Source organism: Phanerochaete carnosa (genome assembly GCF_000300595.1).
Source record: "Phanerochaete carnosa HHB-10118-sp unplaced genomic scaffold PHACAscaffold_12, whole genome shotgun sequence".
Classification (NCBI taxonomy): Eukaryota; Fungi; Basidiomycota; class Agaricomycetes; order Polyporales; family Phanerochaetaceae; genus Phanerochaete; species Phanerochaete carnosa.
This window is the reverse complement of record NW_006767639.1, coordinates 336,190-359,887: the sequence shown is the minus strand read 5'-3', so window position 1 is coordinate 359,887 and position 23,698 is coordinate 336,190. Positions and strand designations below refer to the sequence as shown.

Here is a 23,698-nt window from a genome sequence, read left to right as displayed (position 1 = left end):
CATCACCCCGAACCCCCCTGCGAGCTCGATCGCCGTGCTCTGAGCCCCTGTGCATCCACCTCATGACGAGGCGCGATGCTTGTAACGAATTTGTCATGTGAGTATTCCCTGCCGAAGGAGCGGGAAGCGTACTTACCGCCCGTGGTGGTGCATAGGACATTATGACTATATATCTATGACGCCGAACGCATAATCACGGACTCGCTCATGCATTCTAATCACGACTGTGCTTCATTTGCACCATGTACGATATCTACGGCACGTACGCTGAGCGGAGAAGCGGACAGTCTTACGGGGAGGAAGTTGAATAGAGGTCTGATTGCTTGTACACTGTATCATTAGCGAACACGAGTCCTGTATGACAAGCCATCCCATGGCCTTCCTGCATCGATGCCTGCGTGTAAGACTATGAAGACTACTCAGGCCCCACCACCAGTGTGAACTGGCTTTGCTTGTCAAAAAGCTCATGGGGCGTACACCTCGGTACGTGTGTTGCCGTATAGCCGCCGAACGTCATGTCCAGCAAAGCAACGGGCAACCAGAAATAGACTAATCGTCAAATAAAGGTCTGAACGTCTACGTATCGCTGTCAGCTAACACACGTTATGCCAGTAAGAGATGCGTACCTTTGCACTCACGTCCCCCTGCGTAGGCGCGAACTCCGTGTGCGTGTCTTCATACAGGTCGAAGCTGCTCTCGCGCATGATTTCATCCTCCAGCTCGTCGCGCTCCTCCCCCATCTCTGCATCTTGAGCGTCTTCCGCGGGTGCCCCGGCGCCGACCTCCTCGCCCTCGTCCTCCATCATCGCCGCAAACTCGTCCACCGTCATGTTCTCGATGCCCAGGCCCGACGCGCGTATCGCGGCCTCGGCGGCCTGCGACAGCGGCACCTGCGACCCGGGCAAGAACAGCGGCTCGCGCTCCACCTGCGACCCAGGCAAGAAAAGCGGCTCGCGCTCCACTTGCGGTGGCGCGAGCGGGTTCATGCTGTGCGGGGGCAGCGACGGCGGCGGCATCGAGCGCACGACCGAAGATCTGCACTGGCTCCCCTGCAGCTCACGCGCGACAGAGTCGCGGTCCGCGTGCACGACGACCTTCTGCGGCTTCTTGCGCGCGCTGCTCGGCGTGACGGTGCCTCGCGCGTGCACCCCTGCCTCGTCGTGCCCATGCGCCTCGGGCTCGGCGGACTCGAGCTCGCGTTTTCTGCCGCGCGGCTGCATGCTCTCTTCGCGGCTCGGCGCGTGCACGCGCGGCTGTACCCCCGAGGGGATGTCCTCCTCGCGCACTTGGTTCGTGGAGATGACGAAGAGGGTCTCGGAGAGATCGCCGTCGATATCGATGAAAAGCGGAGCGGCCGGCTCTGTGAAGCGCAAGTCGAGGTTTAATGCGAGTGATTCGGCGAACATTATCGTAGCCTGCATACAAAAAGGATTACAATTAGCGCACGGGCTCTGGCTGATACCAAATCAAGCAACATGTCTTGGCGTAAGGGCTGCGGTGACAATGACGTCCGGACTGCGGCAATCGTGTACCTCGCAGATCCAGTTTGTCCGTCGCTTACCGGCAGACATTTCATGTCGGGGAATCCGCGAATGGTGGTCCCTGATTCTCCTATCGCCACTCAGATCGAGACGTACTGTAGTGGCACACATACCATGAACTCTCTCAGGTGGAGGCCAACTGTTAACGGTGGTTCATATACATCGTAAACGTCGAATTCGGCCGGGCTGACTGAAAGCTCGGTAGCGAGCTGACCCTTTACTGCGCACATATGGTGAACACGTTACGTAGTTAATCGACAGCACAACTCACCACTTGTATCAAGCGATGACTCCAGTCCTTTCAGGATAACTTCATCATCGTTGAAAACCCATATGATCTGAGGGTCGCTCTTCGGTCCCTTCGCTATCGGAAAGTGGTCTAGGAGGTCCTTGAGCGATCTTGCACCTACACTCAACTTCGACTCCTGCGGAGAATTTGATAAGCCTGGGACCATCAGATTCGCTGCGTCGTTCAATAATAGCCGATGGGTTTTCACTACTCCTGCAGATGCGGCACCAAAGTCAGAGGGCATCCACGAGCCGGAACAAAGGGATGGCAGGCTCAGGACGCGGAATTACCGTGTTTGCAGTATAGACGCACAATCAGTCTGCTTTCAAGGCTATCTCCCTCCTCTGCATCCAATTGTTGAGCCGCACCGCCCTCTACAAAGGTCAGTTCGCAGCGTTCGACTGACTTTGCGGCGGTTGCAGGTTTCAGGATAGAAAGCAGTGACTATATGCGTATCGATATGCATTGGCTTGGATGCTTATAGATGGCGCGTGCTTACCTTGACCAGTAGCTGCCCAGACACCCTAATCGTATCGTCCTTCGCGTCCCAATTGGGCTCTTCCTGCACAGTATAGCGTGAAAAGAACTGTCGGCTGTATTTGAAACGACAGTATGCGGACAAGGACGAGTTCGTGGCGGATAGGGCCAGATGCTGGCGCGTTGCGTAGACCACCATATCATCTCCGTATTTTGAGAGGCATGTCAAAGCTCGCGTCAGATCTGCGCCGTGGACTCAGAGTGGCGAGTGTCTTCGAAGAAGTGAAAACTGTACGTTTCAGGGACAGTGCGTCCAGGCTTGCTTGCATGCTCCGTCAATATTGTTTGTGAGCTGGTCAGAGAAAAGGGACGAAAATGCGGGCACGACGTGGTTCGCGTCCAAGAGACGGTCACGCCCAACATGGCTGTCACGATAATTATGCGCGTAACATGTCAATCACGAGATCGACCTTGTCGCCTTCGCGACCCTTGCGTAGGCATGCTAATTTTAACGCACTTATATACTTTGTGGGATCGTTGGAGTGAGCTAGGGATACTTGAACATATCCTGAGATTTTTCGCCTTATATTGCACAAAGAACAGACTCAGAGTGCCTCCTCACGCTGTGTGCGGTCACATCAGATGCAAATGTCCGCAACCTCGCGGTATCTATAGAGCGTTTTAGAGAGATCTGCATGCGTTGTAAAGGCTATCTGAAAGTTCTCCGTGGCCGGGTCCTCGAAGAAATATGTCTCGGGCTCCAATTTCGGGGGGTTTTTCATATTCACAGCTTACATAAGATCGATCGGCTCAGTTTGGCAACGTCTCGTTTAAGCGTGCAACGACAACAGTAGCACTTGACAACTTTGACCTCGACCTCATCGGCGAGTGCGACGAGCACGCCCTCCTATACCTCTGCTACGTCCCTCCTCACTGCCGGCCACGACAGTATCACCACTTTCTTTACGTCTGGGTCGTATAATCTCATCTCAGGGCTGTCCTGATCACGATTGAGATCGTTGCCAACGGAAACGTGCTCGCCTTGTTTCACCCACACCGTCAAGCCTCACGGACACCACTTGCCAGGTCAATATCAGTACCAGAAACACTTCCAGCTGACGTCCACATCTTTTGACTCGCCCTCCAATCCTTTTGGGATGTCCTCGTCGCAAAGCGCCGTCAACCAGAGAGCCGTACATTCAAACACTCGCCACTCTAGGATTACCGTCGAGTACCACCGCCCTTCGAGGGAGTCTATCCAGGAATACAACGATCTCCTAGCCCAAGCTAACTATCACGCCGCGGCTGCTGATAGCTACCAAGACCCATTTATTCCCTCGAGGCAGGCTCCGCCTCCGCCGTCTCCTGCTACTACCTCCAAAATCTCATCGCCGACACAGTCAAACTCGTCTCCTAAATCGCGCAATTCGCTGCACAAGCCCCAGCCTGTCCGGAAACACAGCACTGCCAAGGCCAACATAGACACGGATCCTTTCGCCGCGACCAGCTCGCCCATGGCTACTGGTACCGCCCCGCCTCCGCGCCCCTCTCGCGCGAACACGGCGACATTGAACGACATCTTCCCTACCCAGGGTTCCTTGTCTAGAAATCGCCTCTCGGATCCTGTAATGTCTCCTCACACTCCAAACCATCCACACTCGGATTCACCGGAACCACTGAGCGTACCCCCACCTCCCCCCATGCCTGATACCTCTTCCATCCTGTCACAGACTGCATCGGGCATACGCTCTCGCAGCAGCACGACGGCGACAAAGTCCAAGAAGGGCATGTTTAACTTCATGTCCGATCTCCTCAATAGCTCCAAGCGCCTTGAGATCAGTACGCCGTACGATCCTGTCCACCTCACGCACGTCGGCTTCAATTCTTCTACCGGTGAGTTCACCGGTCTTCCGAAGGAATGGCAACAGCTCCTTCAGGAAAGCGGCATCTCCAAGTTGGAGCAGGAGAAAAACCCGCAAGCGGTCATGGAAATTGTCAAATTCTACCAGGAGGGACGTGGCGAGGGATCTGTTTGGGACAAGATGGGCGCGATACCTGCCCCCCAGACGGTGACAGCGCCCAGCCAGCCGCAACCTCGTGGCTACGCAGACGAGAATTTCCAGAACCCGGTGAGTACTGATCGCTTTTGGTCGGCTTCTGCGCAGCTGACGCTTTGCATCAAGCGTGCTGCGCCTCCCCCTCCAAAGCAGCCAGCAAAGTCACAGCTGCCATCTCAGGCGCCATCACTGTCGTCGTACCGTCCTGCTCCCCCTGTTCCTTCTCCGCTCACGCCGACGCTTGACCGCTCGACATCACAACGCCTCCCACAGCACAAGCCGCCGAAGACGCCGGACCAGCTCGCCCGCGCGAACACGACCAGCACGACGCGTGATCGGCGTTCTCCGGGCCCTGGGCCCACTCACAATGGGCACGGACACTCGAACGGGCAATCACCGAAGCCGTCGAAGTCGGACCCGGGAGCTGAGAGGTCGTCGCCAGGCGCAGCGGATCGGGAGCGAAGGCAGCAGCAGCCAGCTCAGCCGAGTCCTGCCACTGCAAGCTTGCAAAAAGCTGCCGCGGCTGGCGTAGCAACGCCTCGGCCACGGAAGGAGAAGAAGGGCGACAAGGACAAGGAGGCGGATATCGTCAAGCGGCTGCAGGTGATATGTACAGACGCTGATCCCACCAAGCTGTACCGCAACCTGGTGAAGATTGGTGCAGGGTGAGTACATGCTTCCGTGGTTCTAGTTTCCCCAAAGAAGTCTTATTTCCCGTAATCAGTGCCTCTGGTGGTGTGTACACAGCATACCAAGTCGGCACCAATCTATCTGTCGCCATCAAGCAGATGGATTTGGACAAGCAGCCGAAGAAGGACCTCATCATCAACGAGATTCTCGTCATGCGCGCGTCGCGGCATCCAAATATTGTCAACTACATCGACTCGTTCCTGCACAAGAACGAGCTCTGGGTAGTCATGGAGTACATGGAGGGCGGTTCCCTGACAGACGTCGTCACTGCCAACTTGATGTCAGAAGGCCAGATTGCTGCCGTCTCACGCGAGACATGTCAAGGCCTCGAGCACCTGCACCGGCATGGTGTCATCCACCGTGACATCAAGAGCGACAACGTCCTGCTCTCGATGAACGGGGACATCAAACTAAGTAAGTATTTCTATACTTGTTGTAGAGACTCATCGGAGGCTCATAGTGTCTGCAGCCGACTTCGGTTTCTGTGCCCAGATTTCGGATGGCGCAAAGCGGACAACCATGGTAGGCACACCATACTGGATGGCTCCCGAAGTTGTCACTCGGAAAGAGTACGGACCTAAGGTCGACATCTGGAGTTTAGGTATCATGGCGATCGGTATGGTTTCGCCCCGAGACCCCCGCCATTCAACTAATCAAAACTGCGTGCAGAGATGATCGAGGGTGAACCGCCATACCTCAATCAGAATCCTCTAAAGGCGTTGTATCTCATTGCGACTAACGGCACGCCCACGATTGCGAACCCTGAATCACTGTCGAGTACATTCAGAGATTATCTCGCGAAGACACTTGAGGTGGATGCGGAGAAGCGACCATCAGCTTCAGAGCTCCTGCAGGTGAGTTACTGTATCGATCTGTGTCTTGATGGAGTCTGACACTGTTGTCTTTAGCACTCATTCTTCAAGATGTCGGAGCCATTGCGCACGCTCTCTCCTCTCATCAAGGCGGCGCGGGAAATCGCAAAGTCCAAGTAAACTCTTGGTGTCCTTGACGCGCCTTCCCTTACCTACATTCCTTCGTCATCGCGTTGTGCGCGCCCCTATACACCGGTCACGACCTCTTCCCATTCATTTTGTGGACTTCTGACCTCGTGTTGCTCTATCATCTTCTGACTGGCTGACTCATCTTAGTATCTGCCTCTTCCGTTCGCACCCTCTGTCTCTCCTCTCTGTGCATGTTGTCGCTTACATTGCGCCCTCCTTGTGTAAAACACAGCATTCCTCTTAACGACTCGGACCCGCTCTCTCTACAGTTATTGTCACAAATTGATTACATAGACCGCGCGGCCTGCATGCAGATCTCAACGCAGCAACATCTTTACCGACATAGAGTACAGCTCGCACAGATAATTGTTTCATTACGGGTAGAAATATAAAAAGACTGAGTGCTTTCGTGGGACTCTATGGCAGTATTTGGGGAAACACCCAGCGTGCCAACGATGGTGTGCGTGTTTCCTCCCGGTGAAGGGTGCTAACGGTAGCATGCCGGAGAGCCGAACGCCACGAAGTTTCTTACTCCAGTTCTGATTGGCCAAAAATTTTATATCATCCCGTTCCTTCCACGACCATTCTCCGTCAGGCTCATAGCCTGAGAAGTCAGAGCGCAGGTACTTTCCTCGATGACTGCGGAAGATCCGAACGTCAAGAGCGAAGCACTCGCATATCTGCGGAGAGAGTCGCTTGACATTTATAATCGTGTGCACTCTATCGCAGAAGATTGCGAGTTCGTGAAGGCGGCCTGCAGAGCGTACCCTGACCTGCCCGTGGTTCGTAAGTCGCATACCATCGAAAAGGTTGCGAGCAGAAGATTCATTTGAAACGCAGCGAATCTGCGCTGTGGAGCGTGGTATGTCGATCCAACGATCGTGAGCCCACCTCGCCAGGCTTTCAATACTGCTGCTCACAGCTGCACGCTAGGCCAGTGGAGAAGTAGCATACTTCAAGTCGACGGACGGCCACTTCAATAATTGGACCTTCAACCTCCGGAGGCCCAATGTTCATCTACTGCCGTTCATCGTGCAGCACGGCGGGTGAGTCTCCAGCCGATATTTCAATCGCCTGGACGGGTTGAGGAGTAACCAGCCTGCTCTTGGTAGATTCGACACGTTCTGGCAAACGAATGCCAGATGCGCTGTCAAAAACGGTGCCTATATGGTGTGCTGTTGTGAATCGTGCTATGTGTATGCGCCATGGAAAAGGTGACGAGTGGGACGTGTCTTTGTTCACGTCACCGGCTGCGGTCAGCCGTCAAGAACATGCCCAGATTGAAACACAGTTGGATGATTGGGCTAGATTGCTAACCGTGGGTGTGGGTTGGTTAATTGTGACTGCAGTTGACTCATGGCACGACCTCTAGAACTCCTCTTACGACCTTCCTAACCTAACTCACTCCCTGCGACCACTCTGGGTCACCCCCTCGACGTCTTTGTATCCCCATCTACCACCACTGTCCGACGGAACGTTTTACCCTGTCGTTTGCATCTCGGCCTCGAAGCAGATAGAAGAAGGCTTCGAGAGACGGTCAAACGGCTTCTCGTACATCCAAGGCTCGGGAGATGATCACGAACTGTGGGGCCAGGCAAGCATTCTTGATGACATCTGTGTGAAGCACCGCTCATGTCGGGCCTCAAGGGTCTCACACCGGATATGTTCTGGCGGAACAGAGACCGGATCCTCAACACGGATCGATTCTCGCTCCCCGGCCTGATAGGAGACCTCGTCGCACAACGCGCCGAAAGGTACGGCGACGGCCGATGCACAGCAGGCCCCACAAAGATCGCGAAGGTGCAAGGAACGCTGTTGGTAGGAAAGCTATCAGATCTGCCACTGCCCCTGCCGCACAGCCTCACGGACAGCGCAGACGGCATCTCTTACGTGTTGATATCAGAGGAGCCGGCAACACAGGCCGTTGAACCAGCCCCCAGGGATGATCTACTTAGACTGCAGCTGCCACAGGGGAAGCGCGGCCAGAAATTATTCTTGGAGAGCGTGCTCCCGCGCGCGATGCCGTTTGTAGACTTGCAGTTGTCGCGCGGGAAAGCCGTGTGTATATGCTGTGACAGTGGGAAGGATGCCAGTGTTGGCATCGCGCTGATCGTTCTCCAGCTGTTCTTCGACAACGCCGGGCAGTTCCTGCGGCCAGAGGACAGGGGTGGCACAGGTATGTTCACCTGTTGCTCTATCAGAAGTCCCAAGGGTGCCTGACGGAGTTACCCCCGGGGTGATACAGCTATCGACAAGAAATCTATCAGCACGCGCCTGCAGTGGATTATTACCAGTCGGCCACAAGCCAATCCTGCCAGGGCGACGCTGAAGCGAGTCAACGAGTTTCTCATGACATCTCCTGCGTTGCGGGGCAAGTGAGGCGGCGAAGACGCTGTGATACGTAAATTCCGTGTCAGCTTGGCGACCGACAGTCGCAGCGGGCACGGTCGGGCAGGTTCGGGCGATGTTGCGCAGTTACGCAGGCACGCGCATTACATCGGCGGGACGAAGTATCTTATTATTGTACTTGATAGGTACCATTACATCGAACATTGACAGTATGCATTCCATCCGATCTGTGATGTAGCATGCACGGAAGCCCTATCAGATCGGGATGACCTCCAACGTCTTGCTCCAGTCGATGACTTTCGGGTGTGCCTTCACCTAGCGCGAGGTTTAGTGGCTGCATATCGGCGCAGAATGGAGATGTCACTAACCTTCACAGGGTCGAAATTGAGCACCTGCAGCCCTTCTAGAGATGTCGCTCGGGAAAGCGCAACGTACGCCTGGCCTGTTGATCGGACATTATATGCGAACAAAGTCACCGAAAAGGAGACATACCTTTCTCGAAGATGCGGCCGAGGTCAACTTTGACGCGCTCGAGCGTTTGTCCCTGCGATTTGTGGATAGACATTGCCCAGGCCAGGATAAGAGGGAGCTGAGATGTATGTATGCAGTGAGCATGGAGAAGGAGCGCCCACAACAAGCACCAGGAAAGCCTCACTTGAGTCCTGCTAATCTGCACCTCTCCGTCGGGCAGCTCGACTTTCCATGCCTCAGGCTGAATGAGTAACCTGCGCTTGGGATTTGTGAACTCGACGACAGGCCACTTCTGGGCGATAGCCGCGCTCTTTTTCGTGTCCTTGGCAGGAGCGGCCGAGTTCGGCTTCGATCCCGGCTTCGTATCGACGGTATACGGGTCATCCGGGTTTTGCATATACTGGCTCGGTTCGACAAACTCAAGAATGGTACCCATGCTACCGTTGACGTTCAGCTCGTCCATGTTCTTGATCAACATGACCTTCGCGGGAAGAAAATGTCAACAACGGGTCGGAGATTGCAGATGGAGAATGGAGAGTTACGCACTTGTGCACCAACCTTCAGTGTTAGCTGACCGGGTGCCATGAAGTTCGCAAGCAGCTTCTCGCCCTGTTCCGTGCCGAACAGTTTGCCCCCATGTGATGCGGAGTACACGTGAGTCTCAGTATTCAAGGTTCCCATGCGCGTGCTATTGGACCTTTCAACATCTTCTCTACGAGGGAATCTGCACAGGGTTAGTGAATAGAGCTTTGTTGCTGAGCAGAGAGGGGACTTACAATTCCGTAGCGCTGACGCCGTCATCGTACCCTATCGGCCGAGACAGGCTCCTGAACTTTCCGACCGAACGGTTTGAGAGTCGCCCAAACCGCATCTCGTTCAACATGTCGACAAATTCTGTTCAGCCAGAGTCCGCCAATACGTCAGGCACTGAATCGCAGCTTATGCGGGAACATCTCACCAGGATCCCTCTGCCGGAAAACTCTGGTCAGATTGAAGGTTTTCTTAACTGCCTTCTTCCAGTATTCCGCTTCAAACGCGAACTTCGGGTCAGTACCTCTAGTTACCGGTGGCAGTTGAAAGAAATCTCCAGTGACTATCACCTATCATGGCCAATATATCTGAGCATGCGCCTCTAGTATCATTTCTGGAGGACGTACTTGGATCCCACCAAAAGGTCTTGAATCTCTTCGAAGAGCGCTCCCGATTTGAGCGAGCTTGTCGAAGAGATCCCCGTCAACCATGGAAACTGCAGATAACGGAAGTTTATGGATGATCTCAGCACAATAATAGACTAAGCCGGAACTGACCTTCATCAATAATGAGTACCTTCGTCCTGAGCCATCTCGACATTGCCTTCTTATTCTTGCGTATCCTTGTTGTGAGCTGCTCTGCAGAATCGACGCCAATTCCTACACCCGCAAAGGAGTGTATCGTCACACCTCCGATGTTGCATGCAGCAATACCTGCATATATGCGCCGTTAGCATAATTCCTCGAGAGCCGGAGGCGCGTACCAGTTGACGCCGTAACCGCGACAGCATCGCCGGTTTTAGAGTAACGTTTGCGAAGTACTCTTATAATTTCTCTCAGGAGCACAGACTTTCCCGTACCTGAGAGGGAAAAGATCAGAGACAGCGTAAAGACGCGCTCGACAGCCTCAATAAGACAGAATGGCACGCGAACTCACCAGCACTTCCCGTGTAGAATAAACTCTCTCCGGCTTCCACTAGCTTCAATATATGCGTCTGTTCTTGACTCAGGAAGACACCAGAGACGCCAGCTGCCGTAGTTGAAGGCTGGGTAGTCGAAGCGACGGTTATAGTCGTCTTTGACGCGCTGTTGACCGTGGCGGATACAGACAAGGCCCGCGTGCTGGAATACGAGGCTATGCTGGCCGATTGGGAGTCGAACGACGTATTCCAGGATGAAGGCAGCTGCCTTTTCTTCCGCCCGGCTGGTTGTCGGTGGGCGAAGGCCGCTTCAAACCGGCGGGGTTTGAGCCACTCGTTGTCGTTTGACTAGACCCCGAGAACGGCTGCTTCTTCTCCTCCCGAGCGGATGTGCCGTTCAGAGCTTCTTGTATGAGCTTCAGCCGCATTTCTGATGCGGTCAACTTCTGTTGACGCGAAGACTCTCCTGAGTCCGTCGTTTGGCTGCCAGATGTTACAGAATTCGAAGAAAAGTCGCGTTTAACGGTCCTCAGGCCCGACATGACCTGCTTGCCGGATGCTTGAGACATTTTCCAACAGTTATCGAGTGCAAGAATTTGAGCAAAAACTAAGGCAAAGCTTCGCGCCTTGGTTTGGTCCAGAAAGGCTGTCGCGACGCGAGCGCGCACAGACACGGTAAGTGAGATCTCACGTGATGTAGTTTAGGGTCAGTTCTTCGGTGTCTGAATCCTTGTGCCTTCATCCTGACTTTGTATTTTCGTCCTTTCCGCTAGACTATTGTATGTCCTGCAATCCGGAGATTAACCCTCGTCGTTCATGCCTCACATAACGTCGGGGAGTGCTCGGGGAGTTCTCTCAATGGTACTCCGTAAGGCGTATCTCTCTGAGAGCGGTGTTGCTGGTTATCGAGGGCGCGTTTGCTCTCGTCTTTCATGCCAGGCTAGAATTAATTTACGCGAAACAGCCGCGGATCGCAGTTTTCAAGGCAGCAACGGCACATTTGATCCCATCTGCGTGTTGTTCAACGTTCACTCAGCGCCCAGTACGCGGACAGTTGCCGCAGTTCCACCAAGAACTATCACGGTGCGCGATCGATGATTTAGTGTCATCAAGCGGCGGCGGTCTCGATTGTTTTATTGCATAGCTCACAGGGTAGCTCCTGTGTTGAGTCGCAGTACTGTGGAACTCGCTTTGCTTGATGCGCCCCTGGACTGGTATGTTGCAGCGTGACGTGTACGGTTGTTGAGCTCATTCGTCGAACAGGGCTGTGGTCGTGCGAAACCCTTTGCGTGAATGCGAGGCACTACGTTGTTAGTTCCTAGAATCCCGGATCCGACAGTCGTCGCCGCACCGTACACAGCGACGTCGGCGGTGTAAATGTTGACGGTAATATTGTCGCATCACGAAATTCGAGATGTCTGGCTGTCCAACCGCGCATACGAGCCCTGACCACAAAGTGCTATATCCATTATGTCCGGCTAAGCCAAGAGGCAGTGGCGACAGATTGCTCAGCTGTATGCTGGTGGTTGCTTAACTCGAAAGAAAATGACTGCTGACATCCCGGGGTAAACTAGGCGACATTGATGCTATCCAACGATGACAGAGTTTATCCGCGGCTTCAGATGTCCGTGACCGATCAGTGTTTGCTTTGCCTCAAAGTTTGTAGCTTATTACCTTCGATTGCCAGTGCGCACAATTCGAAACGAAGTGAGGTGTCCGACAGCTTTTGCCTGATCCGTTGCGCACGCTTACTTCGTATGGTTTGGTTTCTTGTAGCGTTCATGCAGGTTTGCTGACATCCTCAAACAGCTCTTCTCCCGTGAGTTGTGAGCCTGCCAGCCCAAGCTTGCGCATGACGGAAGTACGATGTTTCGGGAGTCTAAGCTCGGCAAATTCTGCCAATGTGCTAAGTCCTCGGATCTTCCGCTTTCTTTGCCACTCGCGCTTTGCGTTCTACGGCCTTTCTGGTACGAACACCGAGAGTAGGGCCGTCGCTAAACGGCGCTGCGAGCTCAATAGACTGCGCGGCCGACGTGAAGGCACAGAAAAATGTCACACGCCAGGCCGTTGGGTGGCCGAGGCGAGCTGAGTGTGGGACTACAAGGCTCATGGCAGGGCACGAAGGTAGAGATCCGTTCTCCAGTTGGAAAGACGCTGCTGATATATATGTCAAGGCCGCCAGCTCGCTATGCCTCAGCAAGAAACTGACCACAGAGAAATGAGCCAAGAGGAAGTTCCAAGTCATCTCCCAAGGGGTTGGGCTTGCCAGGCATGTCGGTGAGTCGGTCTTTAGCTTCTGCCCTTCAATGTATGCGACGGTGTGCTCACAGTCTACACCAGGTCTAGGAAAATGGTGGTTATTTTTTTAACTCGCTCTTCGTCGCCAATACTAACAAACGAACCGCTAGAAATGTGACGGCAACCATCCCGTTTGTCGTCAATGCGTCCGCTTCAGCAGGGAGAACGAATGTGTTTTTGTTCCGGGGCCGGCACCCTCGAATTCTCGCATGCTTGAGCAAGAAATCAAACGTCTCGAGAGCCAGATCCGCGACCTCGAGCTGCGCGGGGTTAGGTTGCCAGAAGTGTTATCATCTCCCTCCATGTTTCCCGCCAGTTGGTGGGAACCTGCCGACCCGCCGCGCAACGTTGCCCAGACTTTGTGCGTAGCTATCGCAGTACTCCAAAGTCATCGTAGCTGATACACGTACAGAATTTTAGCCTTCTTACCTCATGCTTCGAAGTTTGGGTTCTTCTTAGACAAGCCAAGATTCGTTCGAAGCGTCACCGGTAGCGCGAACACCGGAGATCGTATCCCCGCGGTGCTTCGCTATGTCGTATACTTGTGGGGCATCCATATCATTCGCCAGGTCGACTACGAAGACGCGTTCCTCCAACGCACGCTACGGTCCCTTCAGCAGGAACTGTCCAATCAGACCGACATTGTGCATGCCCTGCAGGCGGAAATTCTCTTGGCTTATTACTTCTTCGACTGCGACAGGCTCCTCGAAGGCCAGCAACACGTGAGCGGAGCCTTGTCGCTGGCCCGTTCGTGTAAGCTACACAAGTTTGGACCTGGGCGCCATGCGTCCAATGCGCTTCTCCCGCCGCCTCTCGACTCCACCGATGAACAGATGCGGGTTAACGCATGGTGGCAGTTGTTTGCCCTAGAGAAGTCTTGGACGACTGCGCTGGACACGCTTTCGCTGATTACAGAGCGTGAGCCTGAAAATGTCATTGACACTCCCTGGCCCCGCGATCCGGTGAGCTATGCACTTCGTCATCAAGCCGAGAGCTTCGGAATGACTTACCCTCCGGGAAGCAAGGCGCCCAGTCATCTTATGGACGATCTGTACAGCTGTTCTTGGCTGATCCCAGAAGCGACCGGACGAACCAGCCTCTTGCCTTATATGCCAAGGCGGCCGTGCTATACGAAAGGGCTGCTCATGTAGCCTCGTTTCTCGTGGGGAACGCTACCGGTACTCATGTCTCTCATTTTCATGATTTGCCACTCATCCGTGGTCTGACAGCTACGTCTGATGCCAACAATGTGATGGCCAACTTGGATGCATCCATCGAGTACTTCAAGCAGGGCATTCCCGTCCTGGGACAGACGGACACTGCCCCGGAAGAAATCCGACACGACCTCCTGGTCATTCATACATTGGCACAGTGCGCGACTATCGCCTTGCATAAAGGTTCTGCCCGCCGGAGCAAGACTTCCCGCTCGCGGTGCCTGATGGCTGCACACGCTATTGTAAACATCTTTCAGGCTGTCCGGTCTGAGGACCTTGCGTTCGTCAACCCGATACTTGCAGTACGTGGTCGCCCAGATGCCTTAAGGATCTTCTCGAATAATCTTGCACATCCTAAGATAACCGCTTCCGCTGCCCATGAGATTCTTATGTCGGCGTCACGCACAATGCGCAGCCCTCCAAATGCTACCGGCATGCCAAACGAAGACGCGCTTCTCCTCGGCCTGGACACGCTCAAGAGGATCCTTAGCATGTTTGCAGCCAACTCTCCCTTGTTCGGTGCGTCTGCAACAACTTGTATTGCCCGTGTGGAATTGACTATACATGCGTTCTAGTGAGTCGGCTCAAGAGGGCCATTTAGGTCTCGGTCAGAGTGCTTGCTTTGCCTCTTAAGACAATCTCCTAGTATTTATTGGACGATCCCCGTCACAGTACTGTAGCATATCCGGATATTTATGGACTCTCACTCCATACGTTAGGACCCAAATCCTTACCAAGACGTCGTAGGACAGAATGCTATAGCGGTGCAGCTCGGACTGATAGCATTCACGTAGACGTTTATTATATTCGATTTATTCAAGCCTTGATTGCCCGCAGTGTTAAGCTGGATTCTAGAGTACAAGCGAAATACTACTGAACAAGCAGGTTAACTTCTCAAGAGGCAGCTCGATACGAGGTAATTCTGCGGACCTTCTGCTCTGATGGTCGCCTTGTTCAAAAATTAGGGTACCGATGCTACTCTTGAGCCCAGGTCGTAAGCACGCAGATCCTGATCTACATACAATAATGTTCAGTTACGTTGGTCACATGCACACTGCTGTGTCCGTCAAACCCGAGTTCTCAGGCAGTAAGCGGAAATGAGCTTGCATGCATGCTTCAGGCTGCCGGCGGAGGACATTGCTGTGTCATGCTTTATAAATCTCCGTCCTCCAGGTCGGGTAGCAGACCACCCAGTACCACCCAAACTCAGGGTCTCTGAACGGACAGCCATGCCTCCTGCTCCGTCTCTACCGCCTCAAACGCTCGAAAGAGGCAAGGCTTACCTCAGATGCAGGTAGCCCACCAGCACCTTGCTACGCCATTGCGCTGACTAATTCTGAAATTGCCGGCTTTGACTGATTAGGAAGCGAAAGATGGTTCGCGATACTCTCTGTCTCGTGGTTCTCAAGACACTTACCATGCATCTAGCGATGTGACGGTGTTCGGCCTACCTGCACTCAGTGCACGAAAGCGAACATCGCCGCGGACTGCGAGTATTCTGATGCGGGCCCGACCACTTCACAGATTCTCGAGCGAAACATCGCTGAATTAGAAGCACGCATCGTCGAGATCCTCAAAGGACGTCCTGCAGATCCTGTATCACTGCGGGCTCCATATTCGGGACCTAGCACTTCCAAAACTAACAAGATCACCACGAAGAAAGCGGACGCCCTGATACCTACATCACTCTCCACTTCCGGTCCCATATATCCAGCTGAGCCATACCCCCTCGAGCCGCTAATAAGCCCTCGCGGAATACTCCCTTCCCCGACTCTCCCGAATTGTTAGCAGCTTTGTTCTCTTCATTTTTGAACTTTCTAACTCTTATCTATAGACTACAACCCTTCTTCACCGTCGCCCCACACCTAGGCTTTTTCTTCCATGTCCCAAGATTTTTAGACAAGATGAAGATGTCTATGCCGCCGACCAGCCTTTCGCCCGCCCGCACTGATGTTCTCTGTGCTTCTTCTTGTATACCCTCCAGGCTGAGATTCCCATTGCAATCTATCTACTACACCAGAATAGGCGCTTTGCCGCGAGCTACCACATCTCGGCGGCGATATCCATCGTTGTGGCATGCAACTTGCACAAGATCGGGAGCATACACGCGTTCGATAGTACTCGAGCTGCCATCGTGCTCCTGCCCCCTATAGATGACATCGAGCAAGGCGAACGTATCCGCGCATTCTGGTCAGTGTACATCCTGGACCAAATCTGGACGTTATGAACGCACACCCCCTCCGCCCTGCTGGACGAGAGTTCTGTGCTCACCCCGATCGATACGCCATGGCTGATGGAAATTCATGAATATGAACAGGTGAATGCTTATGCAAACCTGGTCGAGAATGAGATCTGACAGGTCACATTTTAAGTTCCCTATGCCCACCGCACCGAGCGGCACACAGACCGTACAGCTGTTCCTCAGATCTTCCAACAACGCAAACGAGCCCGAACAGAGCATTCTCTCACTACGAGCCAAGGCAGCAATCTTCTTCAACAAGACCGCCCGACTGTGTGCCACGAACGATTATGGTAGTACGCCTCTCAGCCCACTCACTTCCTTGAATTGAGACCGAACATTGACGATATCGCACTAGCTGCCCTCCAAGAGCTTAGCAACCGCGTGTAGTCGTGGATAAACACGCTGCCTCCGCTCGCGCTCGCGCCCGTTGCACGCACGGACCTCGTCCGTTGACTGTTCACGGTCAAGACTATGTGCTGCTGCGCCAACATCTTGATGCACAGCGCCTTGCCCGGACAGGTGAGCAACACACCAGAGCCACTCAATGACAGGGCCATCAGCGCGGCGCTCGAGGCCGCGGCGCTGCTCGGCGAGGTCGACCAGCGGTCTCTGCAGTTCGTCGATACTATCGGTGGCGTGAGTATGTTTCGTGGTTCCGAACACTGTGCCCGGTGCTAACGTTCCATATAGATCTTATGGGGTATTGTGGGCGAGACCCTGGCGGCGTGCCTGAGCGAGATGGAGAAGGGATGGATGACGAGCCACGATCCTATGCCGGTTATGGCCTCCTTGGACAGGGTGACGTCCGCGCTGCGGTTATTCGGCGCGAGCTGCCCACTCATCCGTGAGTATCCCGCTTCTCGGCACATTGATCCACTGCTGAAAGCTGAATTCAACAGAGTATGAGCTGAATCGTCTGCAGAGCAGGCCGTCCGCGGCGTGAAATGGCCAGCTCGTCGGTGCCGCTGTACATTGCGTCTTATGACCACGAAGGGCGTTGTTGAACTAAATGGCATGTTGGTCGTGTTATGTTGAGGATCATCATGAATATTGGTCATAATATTATACATAGGAGCACTGTAAAAGATGCTGTGCTGCGATGCATAATGCTACAATTGCGGCCTAAGCTCTGAACTTGCCAAGAATCGACCTGAAGGGCATGCGGCTCTTCTGCGGGCTGGACGTCTTCTGCACGAGCGTCACATCCTCGCTAAATCTCTTTCCAGAGTTCTCATTCCGCGAGCACCGCTTGCCCTGGCATCTCTGGACCTCGGCAGGCATCGAGCGCCTAGCGACGTGGCCCGCGAGCTTCCTTGGCGGCCCCACCTCACTCTTGTCCACAACGCGGGATACGAGTTGCAGGCTCTGCCGCATCTTCGTACTCTTAGAAGCCGGCGTCGGCGTACCATCAGGCGGCTGCTGCGTGCTGCGCTTGAGGGACTTGACGGCAGGGTGCTTTGGGAAGCTCGCGCGGTTCGTACTGAACGCGTTCGTCAGGCTTAAACGCGCGTGGTGTGGGCTGCTGGGGCGGTGGCACATCGGGATGGTGGCGGCGCGCTCGCGGCCCCTGCCTGGGCTCTCCGGGGCGTCGTCGTCGAACTCGGATTTGAGGTCGTCCGTGCTGTCGCCGCCTTGGCCGGGCATGAGGGAGAATCGGACGCGTTTCTTCTCGCGCGTCTTGAGGATCGAGCGGATGGGGCGGATCGTTGCGTTGCTCATAGGTCGAAGGTGCGGCGTGCTCTGAATCGCAGATACGAAGTCTAGGGATGGGGTGACTTCGACGGGTAGAGACACATCAAGCGCAGGAAAGGTGGCCATGGGCGGTGTGGCGTCGTCAGAGTCGTCAGCCAAGTGGGAAAGATCAACTGTGATACGTGCAGGTTTTGCGCTTATGCTGCTGCGAGGCGTCTCGATGATGACAGTGCGTCGGCGGCGTTGATGTGCTGAGTCTTTTGGAATTTGTTCAGGTGTGGCAAGTGCAGAGTATTCCGATGTATCGCAGTCGCTCTGAGGGGAGCTAGTAAGAGTTGGCGCCGAGTCCAGGGAAAAAGGGTCGCCTTCTATTAGTGATGCTTCAGACAAAGATTTGGTGGTGTGGCCGTCCTCAGAGAATTTCTTAGCCGCTGGTTTGCTGTGCATGGCCAGAAGATCCTTTGCAAAAGCCCAGTCATCCGAATCGGAATCAGATGCAGGGTTATCGGAAGAGTCCGAGTCGCTGAGAGGAGAAACTGGAGTGGCTGGACCCTCTCGGGGAGGAGAAGGAGGGTGTAGGGGAGGACAGCGGGATCGCAGATCTTGACACATACTGGCCAAGTTCATGGAAAACCCGGAGGGATTCTGAGCGAACTCGAATTTCGGGCTGTAAGCACTTGGAGAGCCAAGAAAGGGTGTTGGAATCCCAGGATAGAGACCGTTCACGGAAAGATTGATGTTCGGCGCAGGTAATTCGAGTGGAGCAGGACCCTTGCAACCGCGACGCGCAGCGATAGAGGTAATGCATTGAGAAGATTCCAGCGAAAGAGGCATGGGCATAACCGCGGTGGAATTCGATAACGTAATGGTAGGTACGCGCACGGATCGTGCAGACTTGTCCAAGGCCTCCGCAGAACAGTTCATAGCCATCGAGTCCACGCTTGGATCATAACACGAGGTATCGACAGTTTGGGCCATTGATGGTTCTTCCTTTAAAGCGCGCGTCGCCACACATGTAGAGGGACGCCGAGATGTACGTCGCTCTTGCAATATCTCTTGAAAGTCTTCGGGAGGATACAGAGATCCTTCAGCCTTCCAAATCGGCGGTTGGCATCCCTCGGATATGGCGTCTGCCTCTGCGACTTGGCAACCGTTAGACGCAAATTCTGCAATTTGTTCCTGTGCAGCGTTTTAGTGATTATGAAACAAGATAGTTGAACCCTGGGACTTACCGACCACCGAGCCACAGAGATAGGCTCCAACAGCATGATCCGCATACGAGGCGCTGTGGGCACTGATATGATCACCTTCGATGACTGACTGGGCGACTGCGATCCAGGACAGAGTAAAGTGGGCGTTTGGGTGAGGTTGACGAAGAGTAGAGGTAAACATCTAGCATGGGGATAATCCGGTATGTCGCCAAAGGAATGTGTGCTAGTTGAGCTTGGTAGGGAAGAGAATGAGATGGCCAAAAGATTGCTGGAGTCGTGCGCGCGTAACATTTCGTTGACGTTCAGCGAGCCGCTAGAGTCGTCGCTGGGCACTGTTGATGTCAGGCGACCGGTCTTCCCCTGTTGCTGATCCATGTGGTTTCACAGTCGGAGTAAAGACAGACGAGGGTAAGTAGGAGCAGTCTACGGTGCGTACCGTCTCTCAGCCGTATCCGAAACGGCTGACATCTTGAGGTTGACCGCCCAGCCCGCTTTGCAACGCTTGGGCTGAACATGCAAAATTGCAAAGAAATTAAAGAAAACATGCCAAGATACCCAGTCTGCAAAAATCAGCTCTTCATTATTGGTGCACTTGGCCTGCACAGGGATTGTGTGTTTCAAATGTAAGGCTCCGATGAAGCGTACAGAAACATGATGGCCGCAGTGAGATGGGCAGTGTTGGCATACCCGGAAAGGCAATGTTTACTTAGCGCGGCCGCCGGTTTAGGGCGCCACAACGTTTGTGCCGGGTCTGCGATGTTTCAAATCGTAGTCATGAACAGCCTCCAGATGGGCATCAAAGTAGTCGACATGGGTTATAAGTTTCGGTGCTGGAGAGCACGGCTTCCCAGTGAACTCTTCTCTTTTCTTTCTGTTCACCCCCCTCCGCTTTTTTCTTCGGTTTTCTTCTCTTTTACTTTTACAATCTTTTTTTCGTTCATCTGGAAATGAACACCCTCTTCGTCTTCCTTCTTGTATCGCTGTGCGGTATCACCAACGCTCTTCACCTCCCGGTCGTCGCCCGTCGCCAGCAGCAACACAACAGTGGTGCCATTAATGTGCAGAAGCTGCACATTGCCCAGAATGTGGAGAATGCAAGGGATATAGTGGTAGGTCTGCATGTCGGAATTTAACTTCCCTTGCTCAATTACTATTTATACAGTATGCTACGAATATCACACTTGGTGGCCAAACGTTCCCCATCCAGTTGGACACCGGCTCGTCGGATCTCTGGGTGTTGCCCCCAACCCCCCTCAGCTTTACCAATACGACCGATATTGAGGTTGACCTGACGTTCGGTATTGGTGCGGCCAATGGGACCATTGTATTTGCCGACGCGACTCTCGGCCCTTACACAGTCCCCTCGCAAGGTAAGATTATATTTATTGACTGCTCTGGATTCTTTGCTGAGTGAGCATGCAGCGATGATGAACGCCACGATCGCCACGGACTTTGGTGCGATCTTTGACAACGGCATCAACGGCATCCTCGGTCTTTCCTTTGACCTCGGTTCGAGCGTTTTCATCGAGACCGTCGAGGCTTTTGGCGAAGGCAACCAGCAGGGCCTCAACTTCATATCGCGCGTGTTTGCACAGAACGCCTCCGCGCCAAACCTATTCACCGTCCTGCTTGGTCGCTCGAACGACGAGGATGGTCCTGAGGAAGGCGCGTTCACCATCGGCGAGTACGTGGAAGGCTTGGAGGAGGTTGCAAGCCAAACGAAGCTCTACCGCACGCCTGCGCAGACGGTGAACATCACTGACACCCCGCGCTGGTCCGTCATCATGGATAGTATGATCGTCAACGGCCAGAAGTTCCAATTCAACCAGTCGAACGTCGATGGGATTGATGCCGGCAAGCAGGTTGTTGTCCTCGACACGGGTTTCACGAACTCCCAGATCCCGCCTGCGGCCGTGGATTTCATTTATAGCAGCATCCCTGGTGCAACTTTTAACTCGACTAGCGGAACCTGGAACGTTCCTTGCGAGAACACGACTAGTCTAGTGTTCGAGTTCGGCGGCCAGAGTATTCCGATCCACCCTCTTGATATCACCACTGTCTCGAGCAACGGAAACGAAACCTTCTGCACCAATACTTACAGGTGTGCACTTTTTTTGTGCTGACCGCGTTTAGCGTGCTGATGAACACTGCCAGTCCGATCAACTTGCCTCCTGGCGCCGTCTCTGGCTTCGACTTCATCTTGGGTGACTCTTTCCTGAAGAATGTCTACACTTCGTGAGTCGCCACAAGTACATTTTTCCAAGCTTCAGTGCTAATCACCACCCTCCTCAGCTTCGACTACGGTGACTTCACCCCGGATAACGCCACTGCCGATGTTCCCTTTGTCCAAATGCTCTCCACGACGGTCCCGAGCGATGCCATGAACGAGTTCGCGGAGGTTCGCGCGCAGCAGGTCGCAAATAACAACGCCCAGCTCGCTGCGCCTTCCAACAGCACCGGCTCGCTCTCGATCTACGGCGGTGTCAGCAGGCAACCGATGCCTCCCGTCCGGGCGAACCTGAACACGCTCGCACGGCGTCTCCCGCACGAGCGCGCCGCACGCATGCGCATTGTCGTCACCCAGGCGCGCCCCGCGATGCACATGCGCGTCGTGCACTATGTCGCAGGCTGCACGATGCAGATGGCGGCTTCCTTCGGCCCCGTTGCCCTCGCGCTCCTCGCGGGCACTTTCGGCATCGCCTTCATGATATTCGTCGTCAGTGTTGCGCTTGGTGTGCGGGAGCTTGTCCGTTATAGGCGCGCGGCCGCCGGGTACACGCCACTGGACTGCGAGGCGAAGGACGCCGAGGTGGTGTTTGATGCAGAGCAGTACAACCACCATGTTATGACCCAACCTACGACTACGACGACACCACCACCATATCCCTAAGTTATCCATATTCTTTACTTTGGGCGTACGCTCGATCCTGTCCTTACAATAGTACTTGATTAATTCTGATAAACCGAGTGACTACAATCTGGGACCAATTATCTGTAATCCACAGAGCTAAAGGCGACGCAGATGTAAAAATAGTAGCTCGATACTTGGGATGCGCTGCGATAAATAACACAATGAGGTGTATCGACCGACGAAACAACTAGCTACTGGGATGGATAAACTTGGGAGTGCACGGTGGAAAGCTAGTTCGATAGATAACGATAGCTAAACGAGACCAAGAAAGCTATGACTGTCTCTTTGACAGGCCCAACCAAAATAATAGAGAAATCGAAATGAGCTTACAATCTGGCGGTAGAATTCTACTTTCCACTGGAAATCCTCCTATTGCGCTGCTTGGATGCACTTCGCTGTTGGCGCATCTCTTCGCGGGCGCGCATGCGTTGCTTCCGGAGGCTCGTCATCATCTCCTTCGCAACCGGCGATAGCTCTGTCGACGACGCGGGTGATGGCGGCTCGCCGTGTACAAGATTTGGATGGCGCTTGTCGAAGATGGTGCGCAGCGGGACAGCGGGTGGGCTGTTCTCCTTGTCCTTGTCTTCACGCAGGACCTTACGCGCCTGTTTCTTGGCATGTGTCATGCGCGTGCTGTTCTCATCCCCGTCGTGGCCACCCATGCTCGAGGATTGCGACACGACACGACGTTTATGTTGGCGAGTGGGCATAGGAGTGCATGGGTCACATGGCGGCTTCGGTATACGCGAGCGATTTGCTGGCGTGGGATCAGGCGTAGGGAGCTCCGTGGTGGCATCGCGGGTGGTGCGTTCGTGCTTGATGCGAAGATCGGTAGGCGGCTCGCCGCGCGTCTTCGAAGTGTTTTGAGATCGCGGACGTGGTCCACGGAGCATCTTGCTCGAGTTTGAAGCGCTAGCGATCGTTTGTGCATCCCCAGTGAGTTGGGGGAGAGCTTGAATCTGAAGGATACTGGGAGATATTGGACGCTCCATAGGAGGAGGGGAAACAGAAGATTGAGTAGGGTACGACAGGTTCAGGGTATCTGTAGAGCGGGACAACGGATTGAAAGCGGGCGTGAGCTTCGTGATGGTGGCAGTGTGTATTTGTGCTAAAGAGGGCATGGAGATATCGCTGGTGTTGGGGCTAGATGTAGCTGGTTTCGGAAGAGGAGCTGCAGGAAGAGGAGGCAAAGGGGGAATATCGTCCTTAGGCGGAATAGACAGGGCGTATTGTGAGTGAGCAGATTGGCTACGCTGCCGCTCCAAGACAGATCTCCTCCGATGAGGTAAAAAGCCGAAGACCTCGGCAGCGCGCTTCGGGGAGGAAGGGTCTTCCACCCTACTCTCCTCGATAACGGAAGGCAGTTCGCGGTCAGTACTTTCACTGACTTCAACCTCCATGGAGGAGATGAAAGGGTAGTTGACCGACGCATCCTGTGATACTTCGGAAGAGAATGTAAAGTCTGGAAAGGAGGGCTTGACAGTGGAAGGATTGCGTGTTGAAAGAGTGTCTTTAGGTGTTTCTACTGGAGCAGTAGATGCAAGCGAGTGGGTGCTACCTGCATGTTCGCTACAGATAGTAATGAG

At 54.1% G+C, this 23,698-nt stretch overlaps 11 protein-coding genes across 11 annotated transcripts; 7 read left to right on the top strand and 4 right to left on the bottom strand.

Moving 5' to 3' along the window:
* Window positions 1-593: 593 nt before the first annotated feature.
* PHACADRAFT_105856 (uncharacterized protein) lies at window positions 594-1,421 on the bottom strand (the record flags this gene model as incomplete). The annotated part of the gene is made up of 1 exon (XM_007401164.1): window positions 594-1,421. One exon carries the CDS (start codon window positions 1,419-1,421, stop codon window positions 594-596), a length of 828 nt encoding a protein of 275 aa, XP_007401226.1.
* Window positions 1,402-2,681, bottom strand: PHACADRAFT_264515 (uncharacterized protein). The gene is made up of 5 exons (XM_007401163.1): window positions 2,603-2,681; window positions 2,330-2,550; window positions 2,121-2,274; window positions 1,813-2,043; window positions 1,402-1,761 (listed from the first exon to the last, which is right to left on the bottom strand). The coding sequence occupies exons 1-5, from the start codon at window positions 2,634-2,636 to the stop codon at window positions 1,622-1,624; spliced, it is 780 nt and encodes a 259-aa protein (XP_007401225.1). The 5' UTR covers window positions 2,637-2,681; the 3' UTR covers window positions 1,402-1,621.
* Window positions 2,682-3,198: 517 nt separating this feature from the next.
* Window positions 3,199-6,428, top strand: PHACADRAFT_264512 (uncharacterized protein). Its single transcript, XM_007401162.1, has 6 exons — window positions 3,199-4,436; window positions 4,491-5,029; window positions 5,089-5,468; window positions 5,524-5,670; window positions 5,724-5,908; window positions 5,963-6,428. Exons 1-6 carry the CDS (start codon window positions 3,465-3,467, stop codon window positions 6,044-6,046), a joined length of 2,307 nt encoding a protein of 768 aa, XP_007401224.1. The 5' UTR covers window positions 3,199-3,464; the 3' UTR covers window positions 6,047-6,428.
* A 204-nt stretch (window positions 6,429-6,632) lies between these two features.
* Window positions 6,633-8,731, top strand: PHACADRAFT_213797 (uncharacterized protein). Its single transcript, XM_007401161.1, has 7 exons — window positions 6,633-6,841; window positions 6,896-6,936; window positions 6,989-7,101; window positions 7,154-7,373; window positions 7,428-7,673; window positions 7,703-8,231; window positions 8,301-8,731. The coding sequence occupies exons 1-7, from the start codon at window positions 6,691-6,693 to the stop codon at window positions 8,432-8,434; spliced, it is 1,434 nt and encodes a 477-aa protein (XP_007401223.1). The 5' UTR covers window positions 6,633-6,690; the 3' UTR covers window positions 8,435-8,731.
* A 144-nt stretch (window positions 8,732-8,875) lies between these two features.
* PHACADRAFT_264511 (uncharacterized protein) lies at window positions 8,876-9,377 on the bottom strand (the record flags this gene model as incomplete). Its single annotated transcript, XM_007401160.1, has 1 exon — window positions 8,876-9,377. The coding sequence occupies exon 1, from the start codon at window positions 9,270-9,272 to the stop codon at window positions 8,877-8,879; it is 396 nt and encodes a 131-aa protein (XP_007401222.1). The 5' UTR covers window positions 9,273-9,377.
* Window positions 9,378-12,952: 3,575 nt separating this feature from the next.
* Window positions 12,953-13,993, top strand: PHACADRAFT_105577 (uncharacterized protein; the record flags this gene model as incomplete). The annotated part of the gene is made up of 2 exons (XM_007401159.1): window positions 12,953-13,203; window positions 13,255-13,993. Coding segments are annotated over 2 exons (990 nt in total), but the record flags the coding sequence as incomplete, so codon positions are not given.
* A 101-nt stretch (window positions 13,994-14,094) lies between these two features.
* On the top strand, window positions 14,095-14,355 carry PHACADRAFT_49122 (uncharacterized protein; the record flags this gene model as incomplete). The annotated part of the gene is made up of 1 exon (XM_007401053.1): window positions 14,095-14,355. A coding segment is annotated over one exon (261 nt), but the record flags the coding sequence as incomplete, so codon positions are not given.
* A 39-nt stretch (window positions 14,356-14,394) lies between these two features.
* On the top strand, window positions 14,395-14,944 carry PHACADRAFT_264508 (uncharacterized protein). Its single transcript, XM_007401158.1, has one exon. The coding sequence runs from the start codon at window positions 14,464-14,466 to the stop codon at window positions 14,629-14,631; it is 168 nt and encodes a 55-aa protein (XP_007401220.1). The 5' UTR covers window positions 14,395-14,463; the 3' UTR covers window positions 14,632-14,944.
* A 182-nt stretch (window positions 14,945-15,126) lies between these two features.
* Window positions 15,127-16,376, top strand: PHACADRAFT_213794 (uncharacterized protein). The gene is made up of 4 exons (XM_007401157.1): window positions 15,127-15,350; window positions 15,420-15,432; window positions 15,485-15,839; window positions 15,891-16,376. Exons 1-4 carry the CDS (start codon window positions 15,154-15,156, stop codon window positions 15,923-15,925), a joined length of 600 nt encoding a protein of 199 aa, XP_007401219.1. The 5' UTR covers window positions 15,127-15,153; the 3' UTR covers window positions 15,926-16,376.
* Window positions 16,377-16,425: 49 nt separating this feature from the next.
* PHACADRAFT_213792 (uncharacterized protein) lies at window positions 16,426-19,864 on the bottom strand. The gene is made up of 2 exons (XM_007401156.1): window positions 19,223-19,864; window positions 16,426-19,169 (listed from the first exon to the last, which is right to left on the bottom strand). Exons 1-2 carry the CDS (start codon window positions 19,574-19,576, stop codon window positions 17,421-17,423), a joined length of 2,103 nt encoding a protein of 700 aa, XP_007401218.1. The 5' UTR covers window positions 19,577-19,864; the 3' UTR covers window positions 16,426-17,420.
* Window positions 19,865-19,963: 99 nt separating this feature from the next.
* PHACADRAFT_153303 (uncharacterized protein) lies at window positions 19,964-23,698 on the top strand. Its single transcript, XM_007401155.1, has 5 exons — window positions 19,964-20,310; window positions 20,364-20,571; window positions 20,624-21,302; window positions 21,335-21,436; window positions 21,494-23,698. Exons 1-5 carry the CDS (start codon window positions 20,149-20,151, stop codon window positions 22,089-22,091), a joined length of 1,749 nt encoding a protein of 582 aa, XP_007401217.1. The 5' UTR covers window positions 19,964-20,148; the 3' UTR covers window positions 22,092-23,698.